At 28.7% G+C, this 16387-nt stretch overlaps 6 protein-coding genes across 6 annotated transcripts; 3 read left to right on the forward strand and 3 right to left on the reverse strand.

Annotated features, from left to right (window-relative positions):
* Positions 1-1682: 1682 nt before the first annotated feature.
* GO595_000116 (F-box-like/WD repeat-containing protein TBL1XR1) lies at positions 1683-3059 on the forward strand (the record flags this gene model as incomplete). The annotated part of the gene is made up of 1 exon (XM_067913925.1): positions 1683-3059. The coding sequence occupies one exon, from the start codon at positions 1683-1685 to the stop codon at positions 3057-3059; it is 1377 nt and encodes a 458-aa protein (XP_067779571.1).
* Positions 3060-3295: 236 nt separating this feature from the next.
* Positions 3296-4714, reverse strand: GO595_000117 (uncharacterized protein; the record flags this gene model as incomplete). Its single annotated transcript, XM_067913936.1, has 1 exon — positions 3296-4714. One exon carries the CDS (start codon positions 4712-4714, stop codon positions 3296-3298), a length of 1419 nt encoding a protein of 472 aa, XP_067779572.1.
* Positions 4715-5595: 881 nt separating this feature from the next.
* GO595_000118 (40S ribosomal protein S6) lies at positions 5596-5973 on the reverse strand (the record flags this gene model as incomplete). Its single annotated transcript, XM_067913947.1, has 1 exon — positions 5596-5973. One exon carries the CDS (start codon positions 5971-5973, stop codon positions 5596-5598), a length of 378 nt encoding a protein of 125 aa, XP_067779573.1.
* Positions 5974-6258: 285 nt separating this feature from the next.
* Positions 6259-6636, reverse strand: GO595_000119 (uncharacterized protein; the record flags this gene model as incomplete). Its single annotated transcript, XM_067913958.1, has 1 exon — positions 6259-6636. One exon carries the CDS (start codon positions 6634-6636, stop codon positions 6259-6261), a length of 378 nt encoding a protein of 125 aa, XP_067779574.1.
* Positions 6637-7105: 469 nt separating this feature from the next.
* On the forward strand, positions 7106-8461 carry GO595_000120 (Arf GTPase activating protein; the record flags this gene model as incomplete). Its single annotated transcript, XM_067913970.1, has 1 exon — positions 7106-8461. One exon carries the CDS (start codon positions 7106-7108, stop codon positions 8459-8461), a length of 1356 nt encoding a protein of 451 aa, XP_067779575.1.
* Positions 8462-15419: 6958 nt separating this feature from the next.
* Positions 15420-15794, forward strand: GO595_000121 (transcription initiation factor TFIID subunit 9; the record flags this gene model as incomplete). The annotated part of the gene is made up of 1 exon (XM_067913981.1): positions 15420-15794. The coding sequence occupies one exon, from the start codon at positions 15420-15422 to the stop codon at positions 15792-15794; it is 375 nt and encodes a 124-aa protein (XP_067779576.1).
* Positions 15795-16387: the final 593 nt, after the last annotated feature.

Consider the following 16387-nt stretch of genomic DNA (forward strand, 5'->3'; position numbering starts at 1 on the left):
GTATAAATCGATTGTTTGAAAGCCATTGAATAAACTCTTCATTTGATAGTGTAAATATTTTATAAATATCTTCCATAGTGTTAATTTTGTTGGGAGAATTTCTCATCATGTTGAGATTGCAATTTGAATCAAAATATTTTCACTGAAAAAGTTGTCACACTTTGAATAATCATTCAATAATTTCTACTTTTTCAAGATTATTAGAAAATTTGTGTTGATCTGAAAACGATTGTTTTTTTTTTTGATCTCAAATATTGAATAATATCTCAAAAAGCATTTTTTATGACATATTCAATCCATTATAACCCAGTTCGACCGAAATATCTTGGGACAAACGATACATTTTTTTCTGAAAAAACGATTATTGATCATTGAATTTATTTGTTGATTTTTTTTTAATTTTTGTATATAAGCAAAATGTTTTATTTTATCGAATAAATATCGATACGAATGCAATTTGCACATTATCTTGAAATACTGATTTGAAATACGTATCGATTTTGTTTATCTCATATTCCTCATTTCGAATTTTGTATTTTTGATTCATGTCTTTAATTCAGATTTCAAATATTTTATAATCGGCAACAGAAATTATTTGTAGTCCATATAGAATGATCAATTTTACATATTCTTTCAGAATAAATCAATATCCCCTCATTGACGATATCGTTTTCGGAAACGATGTAAGATAATTGTGTGATTTTTATTCGTCCTACTATTCAAATTTGACTATAACCCCTCGGTTCTTGAACTATATATGAATTAATTGAAGATGAACACACTTATTTTAACCTGGGATTTGCTTATAATCTTTTTTAATTATATATTTATTCAATTATACCAAGTTTTTTATAAATAGCTTTCATATATGTATTTTTTATTATCTTTTTATTTCTCCTTGAATTATTATAAACACCTCAGAGATACTTGTTTTGTTTAAGCAATAAAATGTTGGTTTCACAAACTAAATTTTTTGGTGCATCAATAATATTCAATTTTACCAGGTAAATCAGTGCACTTATTGTTTAAGTCATTGATAATTCTTTAAAGAATTTATAAAATTAAATTTTATATTCTTGAAATAATTTGTAAATATCATTTTTTCTCTTTGAAGAAGCAAGCATAAGCGCTGTTTCAAATAAATCAAATAATTTCCAAATATTATTTTAAAATATCACATTATTTAAATTTATTTTATCTTTAGCATTAATATCAATTCCTTCTTGTTCAAGAAGTAATTTAACTATTTCTGTATGACCTTTTTCAGATGCCCAAATAAGAAGTGCTGTTTCAAATATTTTATATAATTTCCTTAGCATGGCCAACATAATATAGTTGATCAGAAATAAAGGATTTTTTTATTTTGGTTACTAAGGAAATATTTGGAAAAACTGACAAGAAAAATTTCATTTGAAGATTTATTCAAAAGAAAGCAAAATCAAAAGCTTAACGAAAATAATATAAATTATAAATTGATTTTGACTTCCTTTGATAGAAGTTGTATTGAAGTTTATGTTTTTAAATATTTTATTATATAAGTGACATGATTAACTTTTTCACAACAGTTCGACCAATTCATATTTTTGTAAACAAAAAGTGCAGCTCCTTTAAACGTATTTTTCCGAAAGAAAAATAAACCATTGAAACATATCCGAGTAAAGCCATTCAATTTTAAAAACTAAATGTCCATCTCCAGCGATGAAATCAACTTTTTAATCCAACGATATTTCTATGAATGTGGCTTCGAACATTCTCTTTACACCTTTAATGCAGAATCTACAACAGACTTATCAAATATGAACGGATCTCAAATCCCGCCAGGTGCACTTATTACACTACTTCAAAAAGGGCTTCTTTACATTCAACTTGAGAAAGAAATCCAATCACAGCACAAAGGTGGAGCAGCTTATAATGCTCAATTAACTTTACTTGATGCAGCACTTCGTGAAGGATCTGTTCTCCCAAGGAAACCAGAAGCACCTTCACACGATTCACATGATTCTGTTTCCATTCATCTTGATCATTCAAACTCAATTCTTCTTGCTGAACATACCAAAGATGCCTTATGTTGTTCTTGGTCTTTCGACAGCAAATTCTTAGCCACCGGATCTTCAGATAACACTGCAATCATTTGGGATGTTTCCAATCCAGATTCCATCACCAGTTGTATTCTCCAACATAATTCTTCATCTCCAAGCCAAGTATCCTCATTGGACTGGTCTCCTAAGGCTCTTTTCCTTGCTACTGGGTGCTCTGATGGCACTCTTCACATTTGGAATAGCAGTGGCGAAGAACTTAATTCCGTCAAAAGTAATACTGATCAAGAACTTCAATCTATCCATGTTGTTAAATTTGACCCAAGTGGAGAACGTATTTTGTATGGCAATGATACCTCCATAGGAATTGTCTCAACTGAATCAGGTGATATCTTATCCACAATTACATGTAAACATAATGCAATTTTAGATGCATCATGGAAGAACGAATCCGTTTATGCTGTTGGTTGTGATGATGGATTTGTTCTCATCTTCGACCCTGAGGTAAACAACGGGAAAATCCTCGAAATGGCGGGTCATAACGAGACAGTAAACGGTGTCTCGTGGAGTTTAAACGGCGAATTTTTAGCTTCATGCAGCGACGATAAGACGATACGTCTTTGGAAGGATGGAAACTCTATCGTTCTAAAGGGGCACACCAATCCCGTTTATGCTGTCAGATGGAATGAAAAAGGAATTCTTGCTTCTGCTTCATTTGATAACACATTGAGAATATGGGACCCACAAAATGGAACTTGTCTGCATACTTTACAAAGTCATACAATGCAAATTTACGCAATATGTTTTTCACCAGATGGTGAACTTATAGCTTCTGGTAGCGCTGATCAGAGTATTAAGGTATGGAGAGTGTCAGATGGAAAGCTGTTGTGCACATGTATGGGTACACAAGGAATATTTGATGTGCAAATGGACAAATTAGGAAATTACATTTCTGTTTGTTTTGTTGGAGGCAATGTAGCTTTAATTCCAACAGCAAACTTGCACCTGGGTGCTAATGAATAAGTATTGTAAAACATACAACAATTTTAAATTTTACATTCACTTTGAAAATCCATAATTTCATGATATGTAATAACATTTGTTATCCTTTTGAGCGACATTTTTTGTTTTTTAGTTTTTTATCCGAAATTATTTTCCAATTAATTAATTAAAATTTTGATGAAAAACACCAAATTAAATGGACCCAAAACAATGACTAATTTTTATGTATAATGAAATTATCGAAAACAATAGTTTATTCATTCGATATTGAAGCAATTTCTATACCTCCTCAGCCTATTAGCATGTACTTGTAGTGTTGTATTTAACTTTAACCTTTGTAATCTTAAGTCGCATTGACCAAGAGTTGATTGCATGAAAGAAAGTTTTTTGGCAAGTAAATCCGATTCATCAGCCTTTCTTTGTGCCATTATCTGAAGTTCATTTTGGAGTGCTTCGAGTTCCATTTGGCTACCACCATCTGCAATTTTTGTAATTTCACTCTTCAACTTTTCGATGACTCTTTTCAATTTCAAGATTTTACGCTTTGTCTCACCTAAAGGCATCTTATCTAATTCAGCATTCAATTGTGCTATTCTTTTTCTCATTGCTAGTGATGCTTTTTGGTTTTGAAGCTCATAAGTTGATTTAAGTGCATTCGATTCGGCGGTTTTGATCGTTTTAATCTTTTGATGTTCAGAAATTTCGTCTCGAAGCGTTTGGAGAGCCTCACGTTTCTTTACAAGATCAAGAAGATCAACAATGTTTTCGGGACTTTCATCTGATGATATTTTAGAATCAGTAATATTGATGATTTTTTGCTTGAGAATTGTAAGCTTGGCTTCTAACTGTTGAACTGAAAGTTCAGCGTTTGCATCCTTCTGCATTTCATTGACAAGTTCGCTTTGGCGTTGTTTAAGAGATTGAATTGATTCTTGAAGTTGCTTTATGGAATTTTGCGAGCTGAGAAGTTCGGCATCGAGTGATTTACGCTTGTTAACTTCGTTCTGGTATTGAGCCTTAATTTCTGATTGACGATCTTCAATTTTGAAATTTGTGCGAGAATTAAGTTCTTCAATCTCTTTTGTTTTAGATTCAATTGTTTGCCGAAGATTCGAAGCTTGAGATTTCAGTTTTTCTAGTTCTTCTTGGAGTGATTTTTCTTTGGATAATAATTGAGCCATATTGTCAGAAGGTTGCTGGGCTTGCGGTTGTGCTGGAGCTGGCTTCTTTGCTGGGCTCACAATTTCTTCCAATACTGATTGTATTTGGTTCTGATAGGATTTATCAAGAGAACGAATTGCAGATATGGTGTTTTTCTTGTTAGGTGCCTTAATTGCATAGTACAATAAAAACTTAAGGAACTTGTAAAGCTCTCCTTGATCCTTTTTCCGTGCAATTTTAGACATATCAACTGTCATCTCAATTCCATTTTCTTTTAATAAAGGTGATATGCGAGATGCAATTAACCTGAGATTCATCAGCATGTTAACCCAGCTATTATCTGCTATTTTTTTTAGTAATTTAGGATCAATTGTGTCATTTGAAACAGAATTATATACCTGGGAAATTGCAACTCCATCGAGAAGAACAAATGGATCTTGTAAAAATTCTTTGTTTTCTGGATTAAAAGTTGATATCCAATGGAGAATTGCTTCGATTCTCTCCCACTCTGTCATTATGAAATGTTATGTGAAAAGTTTTTATTTTTATCAAAAAACTAATTAAATGACAATTTAATGAAATTATGAAGTTTGGTATTATAACTTACGTGACAATGAAGTATGTTGGATAAAATTTGACTGTGAATACCTAAAACAAATGATGGTATAGATTGTCATACAATGCTTCAGTAATAAAAAAATTCTAAAAGGTGAATAAATAGTGATAAAAATACTATGTCAAATTTTAAAAGATGTGAAGATGAAAGGGATAATATAATGAAGCTTTTGGATCAATCATACATGCATCACTTTTGTGTTAATGAACAATTAGTCGAAAAAATCAAGAATAAATAAAGAATGAACAAATAAATGCATTAATGACTGAATAAAGAATGAACAAATGAATAAGGAATAAATGAACAATTGAATGAATTAATGAATGAATAAAGAACTAATGAATGACTTAATTAATGAATAAATGAATAAAGAATAAATGAACTAATTAAAATGAATCAATAAAAAAAGAATAAACTAATAAATTAATGAATTATAATTATAAATCTACAAATTTGTTGAAAATGTATTTTAATTTTATATAACATTTTATTTACAGCAATCAGGTTCCAATCTCGTTATTAAGCATTTGATCAAGCAAAGCTTTATATGCTTCAGCTTTCTTTACAGCCGCATCCTTCCGTGCCTTCTTCTCCTTCAGGAACTTGGCTTTGCGTGCGAGGCGGCGCGGTGTGATTAAGCGTTGGATTATTTGTTGCGTGAATTTGCCTGGCTTAACTTCTCTGCGAAGAACAAGTTTAGTGACGTCAGCCTTTTTATCAGCGTAAAAGATTGCTCTGATCCTTGTTGCACGCTTTGGACCTTAACGAAGCGGAACTATTTTATGTAAGTCCTTCGATTTCAGCATCTCCTTTCTTGAGAACAATAAGATGAAGAGCTGATATTTCAGATGAAATAACGCAGCCACCAACTGCCTTTTTCTTGCGTTCGCCATCCTTTCGTGGACGATAGCATGATGTGCCAGCACGAAGAAGAAGACGAACACGACGTGGAGTAAGAACGCCTTGCTTCATTGGGAAACCTTGTTTATCAAATCCGCCGCCAAGACGGAAAAGATAACCTGCAAATTGTTGACTAAGGATAGAACCATCAATATCTTGACCTAGACGATGATCATAAAGACAATTAAGATTTACTGGATCTTCGAAATCAATGCAAATTTGCGTTCCATGATCTGGATAAGCTAAAGTAAGTCTCATCTGATCAGCAAAACCAAGGATCAATTTGTAAATATATTTATTTTATGTGAAACTTGCATCATGACTACAATACCTTTTTATTCATTATTGTAATACACTAATAAATTATTTTTTTAATACAAATAAAAATCTTTTAAGGTATTAATGATTATTTAATATTTGTTTATTGAATTTTTGCAAAATGTTGATTTTTTAATTTTCATTTGAGCCTTATTTTTGATGAAACAAAAAAATGCGTTGTGTATTAGGCATTTTATTCTTGGGTAATAATATGTTTATTAAAATTTATTGAAGATTTTTTGCGAGTTGAGGTAATACAGACTTAGGTTCTTTTCCCTGAAAGCGTGCTTCTAGCGCTTCCTCTCCTTGTTGGAGTATGTCTGAATTAACTTCTTCATTCAGAACAGAAATAACATTTTTTAATCCAAGTGATTCTAAGTAACTTGCCGCAGCTGCAAGTGCCATTGGAATGTTTGGGTTGTCTGGAAGTGTTCTATGAAATTTTTCGAATGCAGAATTTGTTTCATCATTCATAAGTTCCTGTGTGCACAAAAGAACAGCTGCTCTCATTTTGTCTCTTACTTTTTGATATTCAGGATCTTTTTCCAATTCTTTAGAAAGTATAGCTAAATCTTCTTGTGATAATCCTAGTTCGAGCGACATTTTGTAAACGATTTGTTGTATCGTTTTTTCGGGCACCCCAATCAAAAAAATTTTTGGGGACAAGAATATTGTATATACAAGTGCATTTATTGTTGCTCTTGTTATGTTTATCAGAACTAATAATTCTTTTTTAACCTGATTTTAATTTAATCATGAAATTTCTAAAATTTCATTGAATACGTGTATCTTCGAACTAAAGATTGATCTTCAAGGAAAAGATTGTGAAAAAGAATCTATGTAATTGTTCGTTATCCAATTCATAATTTTCATATCTGTTTTTTTTGTTGAAAAAACCATATCATCAAACGATTATTATTTATTCAATTCGATTTTTTTCTATAGTTTATATATGATTGGATAATTATTTTGAAAACAACACGGTTTCATAGAAAAAAATATCTCAAATGTTATCGGGCCACAACATTCAACCGTTTTACTATCGAACCGTTAAAATTGGCTAATTGTTCAAATGACAACAGCATTAGCGAAGCAGCATCAAAAGATCCTCAGAATGCTCATGAGGAGTCCTAGCAACAAAAAGTGTGCTGACTGTGGAGAGCAGTGCGCTGTTAACGTTGATACCACTCATGGAATTTTTGTATGTACAAATTGCAGTGGAATTCATCGTGAGTTTGGAGACCGAATTAAAAGCGTTTCGATGGCAGCTTTTACGCAAGATGAAATTAGCCTTCTTCAAAAGCAAACTAACGAAGACTTCAATAAAATTTGGATGGCTAAGTGGAAGCCTGAGGATTGTCCACTTCCTCTTAACGCAGATGACAACAGACGTCGTGCATTTTTAACTGCTAAGTATCAAGAAAAGAGATGGTATTCAAAGCGAGCTGCAAGCCAACAAAATAGTTCTCAACAGCAACAGCAATCACAAGGACATTCAGGAAGGCATCAAGGAGGTTTCCAGCAACAACAAAATCAAGGAGATTTCAATGGCGGATTTTCAAATCAAAATCAACAACCACAACAACAACAAAATCAATCAGGTGGATGGTCACCATTTGGAAATCAACAACAACAACAGCCACAACAGCAACAACAAGGTGGAGGTGGTGATTTACTCGATTTTGATTTCGGACCACCAACTCCTGCTCAAGAAAAAGCACAACAACAACAGTCACAACACCAAAGCCTTCTTGATCTTATTGGTCTCATGGATGAACCTCAACAACCAAATCCAAATATGCGCCAACAAGGATTTGGTAACCAAGGAGGATTTGGAAACCAAGGGTTCGGCAATCAGAACCAAGGATTCGGTAACCAGGGAGGATTTGGTGGCCAAAATCAAGGATTTGGTCAGCAACCAAATCAGGGATTCGGAAACCAGAATCAAGGATTTGGTCAGCCAAACCAAGGATATGGAAACCAGAACCAGGGATTTGGTAACCAGGGAGGATTTGGTGGCCAGAATCAAGGATATAACCAACAACAGAACAGAGGATTCGGTAACCAAGGAGGATTCGGTCAACAACAGAACCAAGGATTCGGCGGTCAGAACCAGGGATTTGGTAATCAGAACCAAGGATTTGGACAACCAAATAATCAAGGATTTGGTAACCAAAATCAAGGGTTCGGGCAGAACCAGGGATTCGGTAATCAGAACCAAGGATTTGGACAACCCAGAAATCAAGGATTTGGTAATCAGAATCAAGGATTTGGACAAAACCAAAACCAAGGATTTGGACAACCATCAAACCAAGGATTTGGTAATCAAAATCAAGGATTTGGACAACCATCAAATCAAGGATTTGGTAACCAAAACCAAAATCGCCAGCAGCCACAGAACAATGACTTCTTTGGTCTTGGCTTCTAGTTATTAGAGGGACCTAAACCAAAATGAACTAATTTTTTTTTATTTAGCAGTGCATTTGGCTGCTAACTTTTTCAATGAGATACACACAATTTATAACGGTTGGATATTCTTTGATTTACAATGGAAAGTGTGATTTTATTTCAATTTTCTGAACTTATTTGGCTGTGCATGTGCTTGGTTTTCGGTTGCTAACTTTTTCAATGAAAAAACGCGTTTTGTTTCCTTCTTCTTCATCTTCAATATGTTTTATTTCTTGATAATATTTCAAAAGACAATTCGAAATGATTTTTGCGTGCTAATTTGCAATTTTAGCCATTACAAAGAAAATGAAATTTTAAAAATTTACATATGTGACAAAAGAATTATAATGCCCCTTCCAATCATGCAAATACTTTGGTTACAAACAATATTATTTTCTTTGATAATTCTTTGAAAGACTTTATCTTGAAGAAAAACAAATTAACTTCTGTTCACCAAACATTTCTATTTCATTTCTTTTTAAGACTTTTTACAATTTTTATTGCAATTTAAACTTTAGTTCACAAAAGATGTTTTATAATTTTGAACAAACAACCAAATATTTTTCTTTCTTTTCACATTTGCTAATTATTTTTAATTCTTTAATAACATTTTCCAATTTATGTTCTTGTGTAAATTTATTGATTTATATATTTTTTATTAAAATGTTTTGTTTACAAGAAAAAGCGGATGTTAAATTTATTTTTTTTTGTTATTTATTTTCTTTTTTTCGCATTCGAAACAAACTTTTAATGATGAAACATTAAAGAAGATAATTTTGTTCACATATAATGTAAAAGTATTTATTGAATAAAGCTTAAAATTATTTTTGTTGTTTCTTAAATTTGAAACATTTGCTTCATTACAAGCAAAAGCAAATCAATCGTTAAATTTACCTTTAAGATTGAGATTCAATAATACTTTTGATAAAGAATGTTTTATTGATAAAATAATTGCATTTAAATACTTGAAATTGTTTCATCCAATTTTTCATTAATAAAGGCTTATATATTCGAAATTGTGATAAATAATATAAAGTTGGCTATTCAATGAACAGCTGTTCTAAAGCTTTAGTTTTGATCATTTCCTTAATTGCGATTATCGTATTAGATTTTGGTCATTAAATGCCAAAAAAGAAACAAATCATAATTTCCACACTTAAATGAATTGAACTTTCAAAGAATGATCAAGAACTTCATACATAAAAAAAATAATTACATTCTGTACAGATATATACTCCATATGAAATTTAAAAAGCAATAAAAAATGTGAAATAGAAAGACTTTTACCAAAATTTGGGAAAATGTCAAAACAGTCAAAAACTCATCAGTACGAAAAGGAATTAATGATAATGAAACAAATATTTCTTTTAATAATTTGAAATCTAATTTTAATGTTTCTATATATATATTAATAATCAACAATATTTTCTTTTGATAATATGATATACCATTTCATTATGGAGCCAAAATTTTCAAATATATTTCATTTGTGTTAGCAAAAATGTGATAAAATATTTAAAAATAATAATATTATTAATAAATCAGTTTATTTAAAACATAAATTTAAAAATCATCTGAAACATCTTCTGCGACATCATCAGGAATTTCATTATCATTTTCATTATTTTTATTAATATTTTTATTCACGTTATAATTTTTTCCAGCCATTTCATAAATTTCTTGAATTGTTTCTATTTCGATATAATTTTCGACATTTATATTATTTGAAATCATTTTATCGATTAAGTTCGAAGCCTTTAAATAATTTCCAACTGAAACAAATACTTTAATTAAAACAACATAAATATCATCAATTCGAAGAATTTCTTCAATGTCTTTAATTTTAAGTAATTCATTACATAATATTTTTGATTTATTTGGGTCATTTTCGATATATGAAATTGCGTTTTGAAGGTTTTCAATACAATTAATTTGAAATGAAATTTTTTCGTATAAATTATTTTTATTATTAAATTCAAATTTATTAATAAATTGATATGACAGTTTTAATAGTTTAAGTGATTTAGTATAATCGCCATTTGTTTGAATAATTTTATTCGAAATTTTAATAAGGAATTTGCAGATTTTATTATACGAATGAGTGCGACGATAAAAATCAATACAAATTCTGAAAAGTGGACTTCTATCGTTTTCGCATTGTTTCGAAAGATATTTAACTGAAATTTCATAAATTTCATTTCGATTAATACTTAAAGCGAAACGAATAATTTTATCATTATCCTTAGAATCAATAATATTTTGAATTGCCGCTTTATAATCTTGTAAATAAATATAAATTTTAGCAGCTTCTAAATACGAATTTTGTTGATTTAAAAGTTTTGCAGATTGAACAATAATATTTTTATCATCGAAAGACTTAAAATTCGAAATGATATAATTAATACAATCATTAGGTAATTGAATATTATATTTTGCGCAAATTTTATACGAAATTTTTATCTCATTTGAATATATATAAAATATAGAAGAAAGTTGATATTTACCAATATCATAAAGTAATTTTCCGCATTTTTTTAGAAGATTTTTATCCGCTTTATTAATATTATTTAATGAAATATTTTCAAGGAATTCAATCGAATTAGAATTAATACATAATAAAAGTGTTTTATTAATTCGACCACTTCTTGAATATAAAATAGATGCTAAATTAATATCACCTTTAATTTCATATTCATGAGCAGCTTTCGATATTAAAACTTTTGGAGCTTTAAATGATAATGATAAAATATAATCTTTTTCATTAAATTTTACTGATAATTCAAACGCTGTACCAATTTGTTTCGTTTGTAAGAATAAATCAATAATTTTTCGTTGTTGAACTTTAAGAACATTTTCATCTTTAATGCTATTTAAATGTAATAAAAGTAATCTCGAATAATAACATAAAAGATTTCGATTATTATTTTTCGATATATATTTATAAGCTTCTTCATAACGATTTAATATACAAAGAAGGCGAACAATTTCATGATTATTACCACTAAAATTAAAATGATTTAATGCAAGTTCATAATTTTTATGATATTCATAATAACGCCCAAACCATTGATGGATTATTAAATTATTTGGAAAAATTCGATTATATTGAAAGAAATTTTGAAGATTACTATTATGAAGTGTTATACGTAAAAGTTCTCTATCAAGAAAACCACTATTTAAATAATGTTTAAATGATTCTTCAAATTGATGATTAAACTCATAATAAATTCCTAAAATATATTCATTGTTATTGTTAAAAAGTTTATTATTAAATTTATAAAAATCTAAATTATTAAAATCTTCTTTTTGATGTATATCATTTAGAAATGAAATTTGATTCTTATTTGTTGTGTTATTATTAAAATTAAATTCATTGTTTAATTTATCAAAAAGAATTTTTGTGATTTCAATTTCTTTATTATTTAAACAAAATATTACACTTTTATGTAAATAATTCAAATCGTCAATACTTGAAATTAATTCTTGAATTTTATCTTGATAATTAAATATTTTATAAAATAATAGTTCTATTAACATACGTTTTAAAGTAATATTAATTCCATCAATTATTTTAAATTGAGATATGAAAATTGTTGAAACAATTCCTTTAATTGAATATATTGAAGAATTAATATTATTATAAAAGTAATAAATTCGAGGAGTTTCAACACGAAATATTGTACGTTCTTGATCGAACATAATTTTATTAAACAAATAATTATTAAGATTTATATCTATAAAATATAAATAAATATGATTTTGACTTTGAATACAAAGAATTCGATTTGAAATTATATCCCAAAATTGGAAAATTGGAATTTCATTTTCTTCAGGAAGTTTAATTTTATTCATTTTATTATTTTGTGGTGAATAAAGATATAAATATTTCGAGTTATTCCATGAATAATTTTTATAAACATCAATTAGAATACTAACGCAATATCCTCCTCTATTAATTGATATATTACGAATCCGATAAACTTTAGATTTATTAAATGATATTGTGTTAGAATTTAGAAAGTTCGGAATTCTTCGACTAATATCATAAAGTTGGAAACAAATATTTTCTTCATTTTGACTAAAAATACAAAAATATTTACCGTTAAGTGATATTTGTATTATATTTCCTGGGATTTCAATTGTTTTATTTTGTTTTATTTCGCCTTGAAGTGTATATATATATAATATATTATTTTTAATACAATAAATGTTTTCACCTAAAATTTCAATAAGTAAACTTTCAGTATTTATTTCATTAATTTGCTGGAAATTTTTATATGTTATATTATATATTAACGTTTTATAATGTGTTATAATTAATAAATGTGAACCAGATAAACAAATTCGTTCAATGTTAAATGGAAAACGCTTACGAATTTGATTACTAATTAATAAACTATGTGAATCATTTTGAAATATAAAGATTTCTTTGTTAAATTGACATCGATAAATAGGTAAATTACAAAGATGATATTTACTATCTTCATCAATTAATATTGAAATTGGTATTAAACTCGAAAAAATACATTTTTTGGTTGATATATTTGAACTAAAATGTCGGAAATTGATAATTTTTTGTCTTTTGAAATCAATATAATGTAAATAAACATTTCCATTGTTTGTAATTGTCATGATTTCTTGTTGAAGCTGATAATATTGTAATCCAATGATATTTTCTTGTTTAGCAAATTCGAAGTTAATATAATTATCACCTTTTAATGTGCTAATAATAATTCGATTTTTTTGATAATATAATAAATACTTTTGATTTATATGTTGAAAAAAATGATTTTCACCTTTTTCAAGTTGAATTTGTTGTTTTTCTTCGAAATTAATTTCATTTTCTTTTGAGTATTCGAATTTATATTTATGTAAAATATTATAGTTATTAATTAAAATGAAATTATTTGATTTTGATTTAAATGTAAAATAATTGATTGGTGTTGAAATTTGCTTTGTAGAAATTTGTTGTATGTTATAATTGTTTTCATTTTCATTATCAATTAATAATAAAAAAATGTTTCCATCTTTTGTAATGAGAAGTGAATTTAATGTTGAATCATTTAAAAATGTCAAAAAATCAACTTGAAGATTACTGTCGATGTTATATTTCATTTTAACTTCATTCTGTTGAAATTCCCAATATATAATTTTACCGGTACGTGAAGTCGTAATTGAAATTGGTAATATAGAATGCCATGAAATATGCACAATAGATGATTTTTCAATTGGGGTTCCATGATAAACTTGAGAATTATAAAAAATTGAAAATGTTCCATCACTCCATCCAATTCCTAAATAGTCTCGATAATTTGACCAACAAATACTCGTACTTCGTTGCTTACGTGATATACGGTCTTGGGATAGTTCAATTCCATTAGGATGAAGAAAATGAACTCGAAAATCATTACCGATTACTGCACAAATTTCTTTATAATTTGACCATGAAGCTGAAACAATTGTGGTGAATTTTGGTCGAACTGAAAGTGCGGGGTTTGTCATTTCTTTTGATGATTTTCTGTTTTCTTGTGTTTAAAAAAAATTTAAACGTTCATGAAAATATTTCATATCACATTTCCCAAATTTCTCAAATGAATTTCATTAAAAAAATTGATTTTTACCCAAAATATTTAGAAGAATTTAATGAAAAAACAACAAATGGAGGAATACTAAGCATTATTACTTTTATATTTATATTTATTTTATTTTTCCTTAGTTTTGATTCTTATCTCAAATCTTTATCAAAACAAAATTTCATAGTTGAAGAAACAAAACTTCCATTTACTGAAAATCATGTCTTTGATCCTAACAGAATTCCAATGTTTAAAATTAATTTTGATTTATTTTTTTATAACATTGGTTGTTCATTTCTTCAAATCAAGTTAATTAATAATTATAAAGAGGTCGAAGATGTTTATGACAGTCATATTCATACAGAACGTTATTCACGATTAACTAATCAATTAATATCCAAGAAATCATATCCCAAAAACTCGCATAATATCAATAATAATTATTGTGGTTCATGTTATTCTATGCGATCAGGTTGTTGTAATACATGTGAAGAAGTTCTTCAAGCATTTAAATCCAAAAATCGACTTCTTCCACCAATAATAACTATTGATCAATGTTCAAGCAAAGACTTTGAGCAAGAAATATATTCAATGTTAAATGAATCATGTCGAATATATGGTAATTTTTCTGTTTTACGACATCCAAGTACATTTTACGTTACAATTGGCGATGATCAAGATGAAACACATTTTTCAAGTTATTCCAAATTTGGAATTAACATAAATGAATTTAACTTTTCACATCAAATTAAACATTTTAGTATTGGCGATACAACAAAAGATGATCATTTCCCACTTGATGGGTATAAAGATATTCAAACAAGCATTGGTCGTATGAAGAAATATTATTATATTCGTTCGATTGGAAGAGATCTTGAAGGGAAAAAATTTAGTATCTTTAGTACACAATTCCAAAAATTTTATAAAAATGAAAGTAGAAAATACCCTGGCGTGTACTTCGCTTATGATATTTCTCCTATTTTGGTGGTTGATACAAAAAATAAAAATTTAACAAAGTTTCTCGTAGATGTTTCATCAATTCTTGGCGGTGTATTCGCAATTTTTACCTTCATAGATATGATAGCATACCGTCTTTCACAAGAGGAATCACTTACTAATACAGATTAAAATATATGTAAATAATAAATGTTTTTTATTAATTTTGTTTATTATAAATAATTTTTTAAAAAATATATTTTTATAAATTACATCTCTTTTTTTTATGGTTGTTTCTGCCTCCTATTTCATCTTTACGCATTGCTTTTAAAATTCTTAGATCTCATAGATCAAATGAATAAAACAATCAAGGCATGGAAATTGACTAGGTTTGGCTGTAATTTAACTTAACGTTCATCCAAAATTACCATGTCTCAACCTGCAAACATTCTCGAATCTATGAAGCAATTACTTCATCAAATGGAAATAACTGACTACGAGCCTGCTGTGCCTCACATGCTTGTGGAATTATTCTATAGACACGTAACAGATGTTCTCAAAGAAGCTCAACGTTCCTGCGAAGCTAGAAGAGATAAAGAGATTAACGAAGATGATTTGAGACTGGCAATACAGGTTGTTCTTCAGCAATCTCTCCTACAAACAATTCCATTGGAAAGTATGCAAAAAATTGCAAGAAAAATTAATGAACAGCCTTTACCTGATGTGCCAGATATCCCAGAAGTAGTTCTTCCAAATGATGAAACATCTCTACTTCAGCCAAACTTCCAAGTATCACGCAATTAATTTTTATCTACTTTTCATTCACTAACAATAAACATCAACAATTGTTACTTTCGTGTTTTTTTTGGTGTTATATGTATTTAATCATTATTCCTTTGGATAAATAAAATTTTTGTTCGTTTTTTAAAATTAACGTTTTTTTGAACACCAATTAAAATGAACGCTCAAAGAGATCAATTCAAGAGATTTTCCCTTGAGAAAAATTTCTTTTGGCATGGTGTATTAGCACTAAATGAAAACGGAGGACAAAGTATCTTTTAATTCTAACTTCAGCATTTTTTGATGTTCGAATGAAGAAAAATGTACCAGGTGCTCCACAAATAGTTGGGTTGTACACGAATGATATTCCCCCTATGCCTCTTTCACCAACAGATACCTTAACATGTACATTTGTAATTGAAAATAATATGGGATTAACAACACAAAGAACTACTCTTGTAGAGAGCTCTGTTACAGGTACGGATTTGCAAAAGCTTATAGAGTCAAGTGAAAATGTCGGCAAACAAATATTACTCACAAACGAAAAAGGAGAATGGCAATTTATACAAATGGGTAATGTTTGGGGACTACGCTCTGTTGTTTTATATGTTTCACAC

This window comes from Histomonas meleagridis (assembly GCF_020186115.1).
Source record: "Histomonas meleagridis strain 2922-C6/04-10x chromosome Unknown contig_1, whole genome shotgun sequence".
NCBI classification, from domain to species: Eukaryota; Parabasalia; order Tritrichomonadida; family Dientamoebidae; genus Histomonas; species Histomonas meleagridis.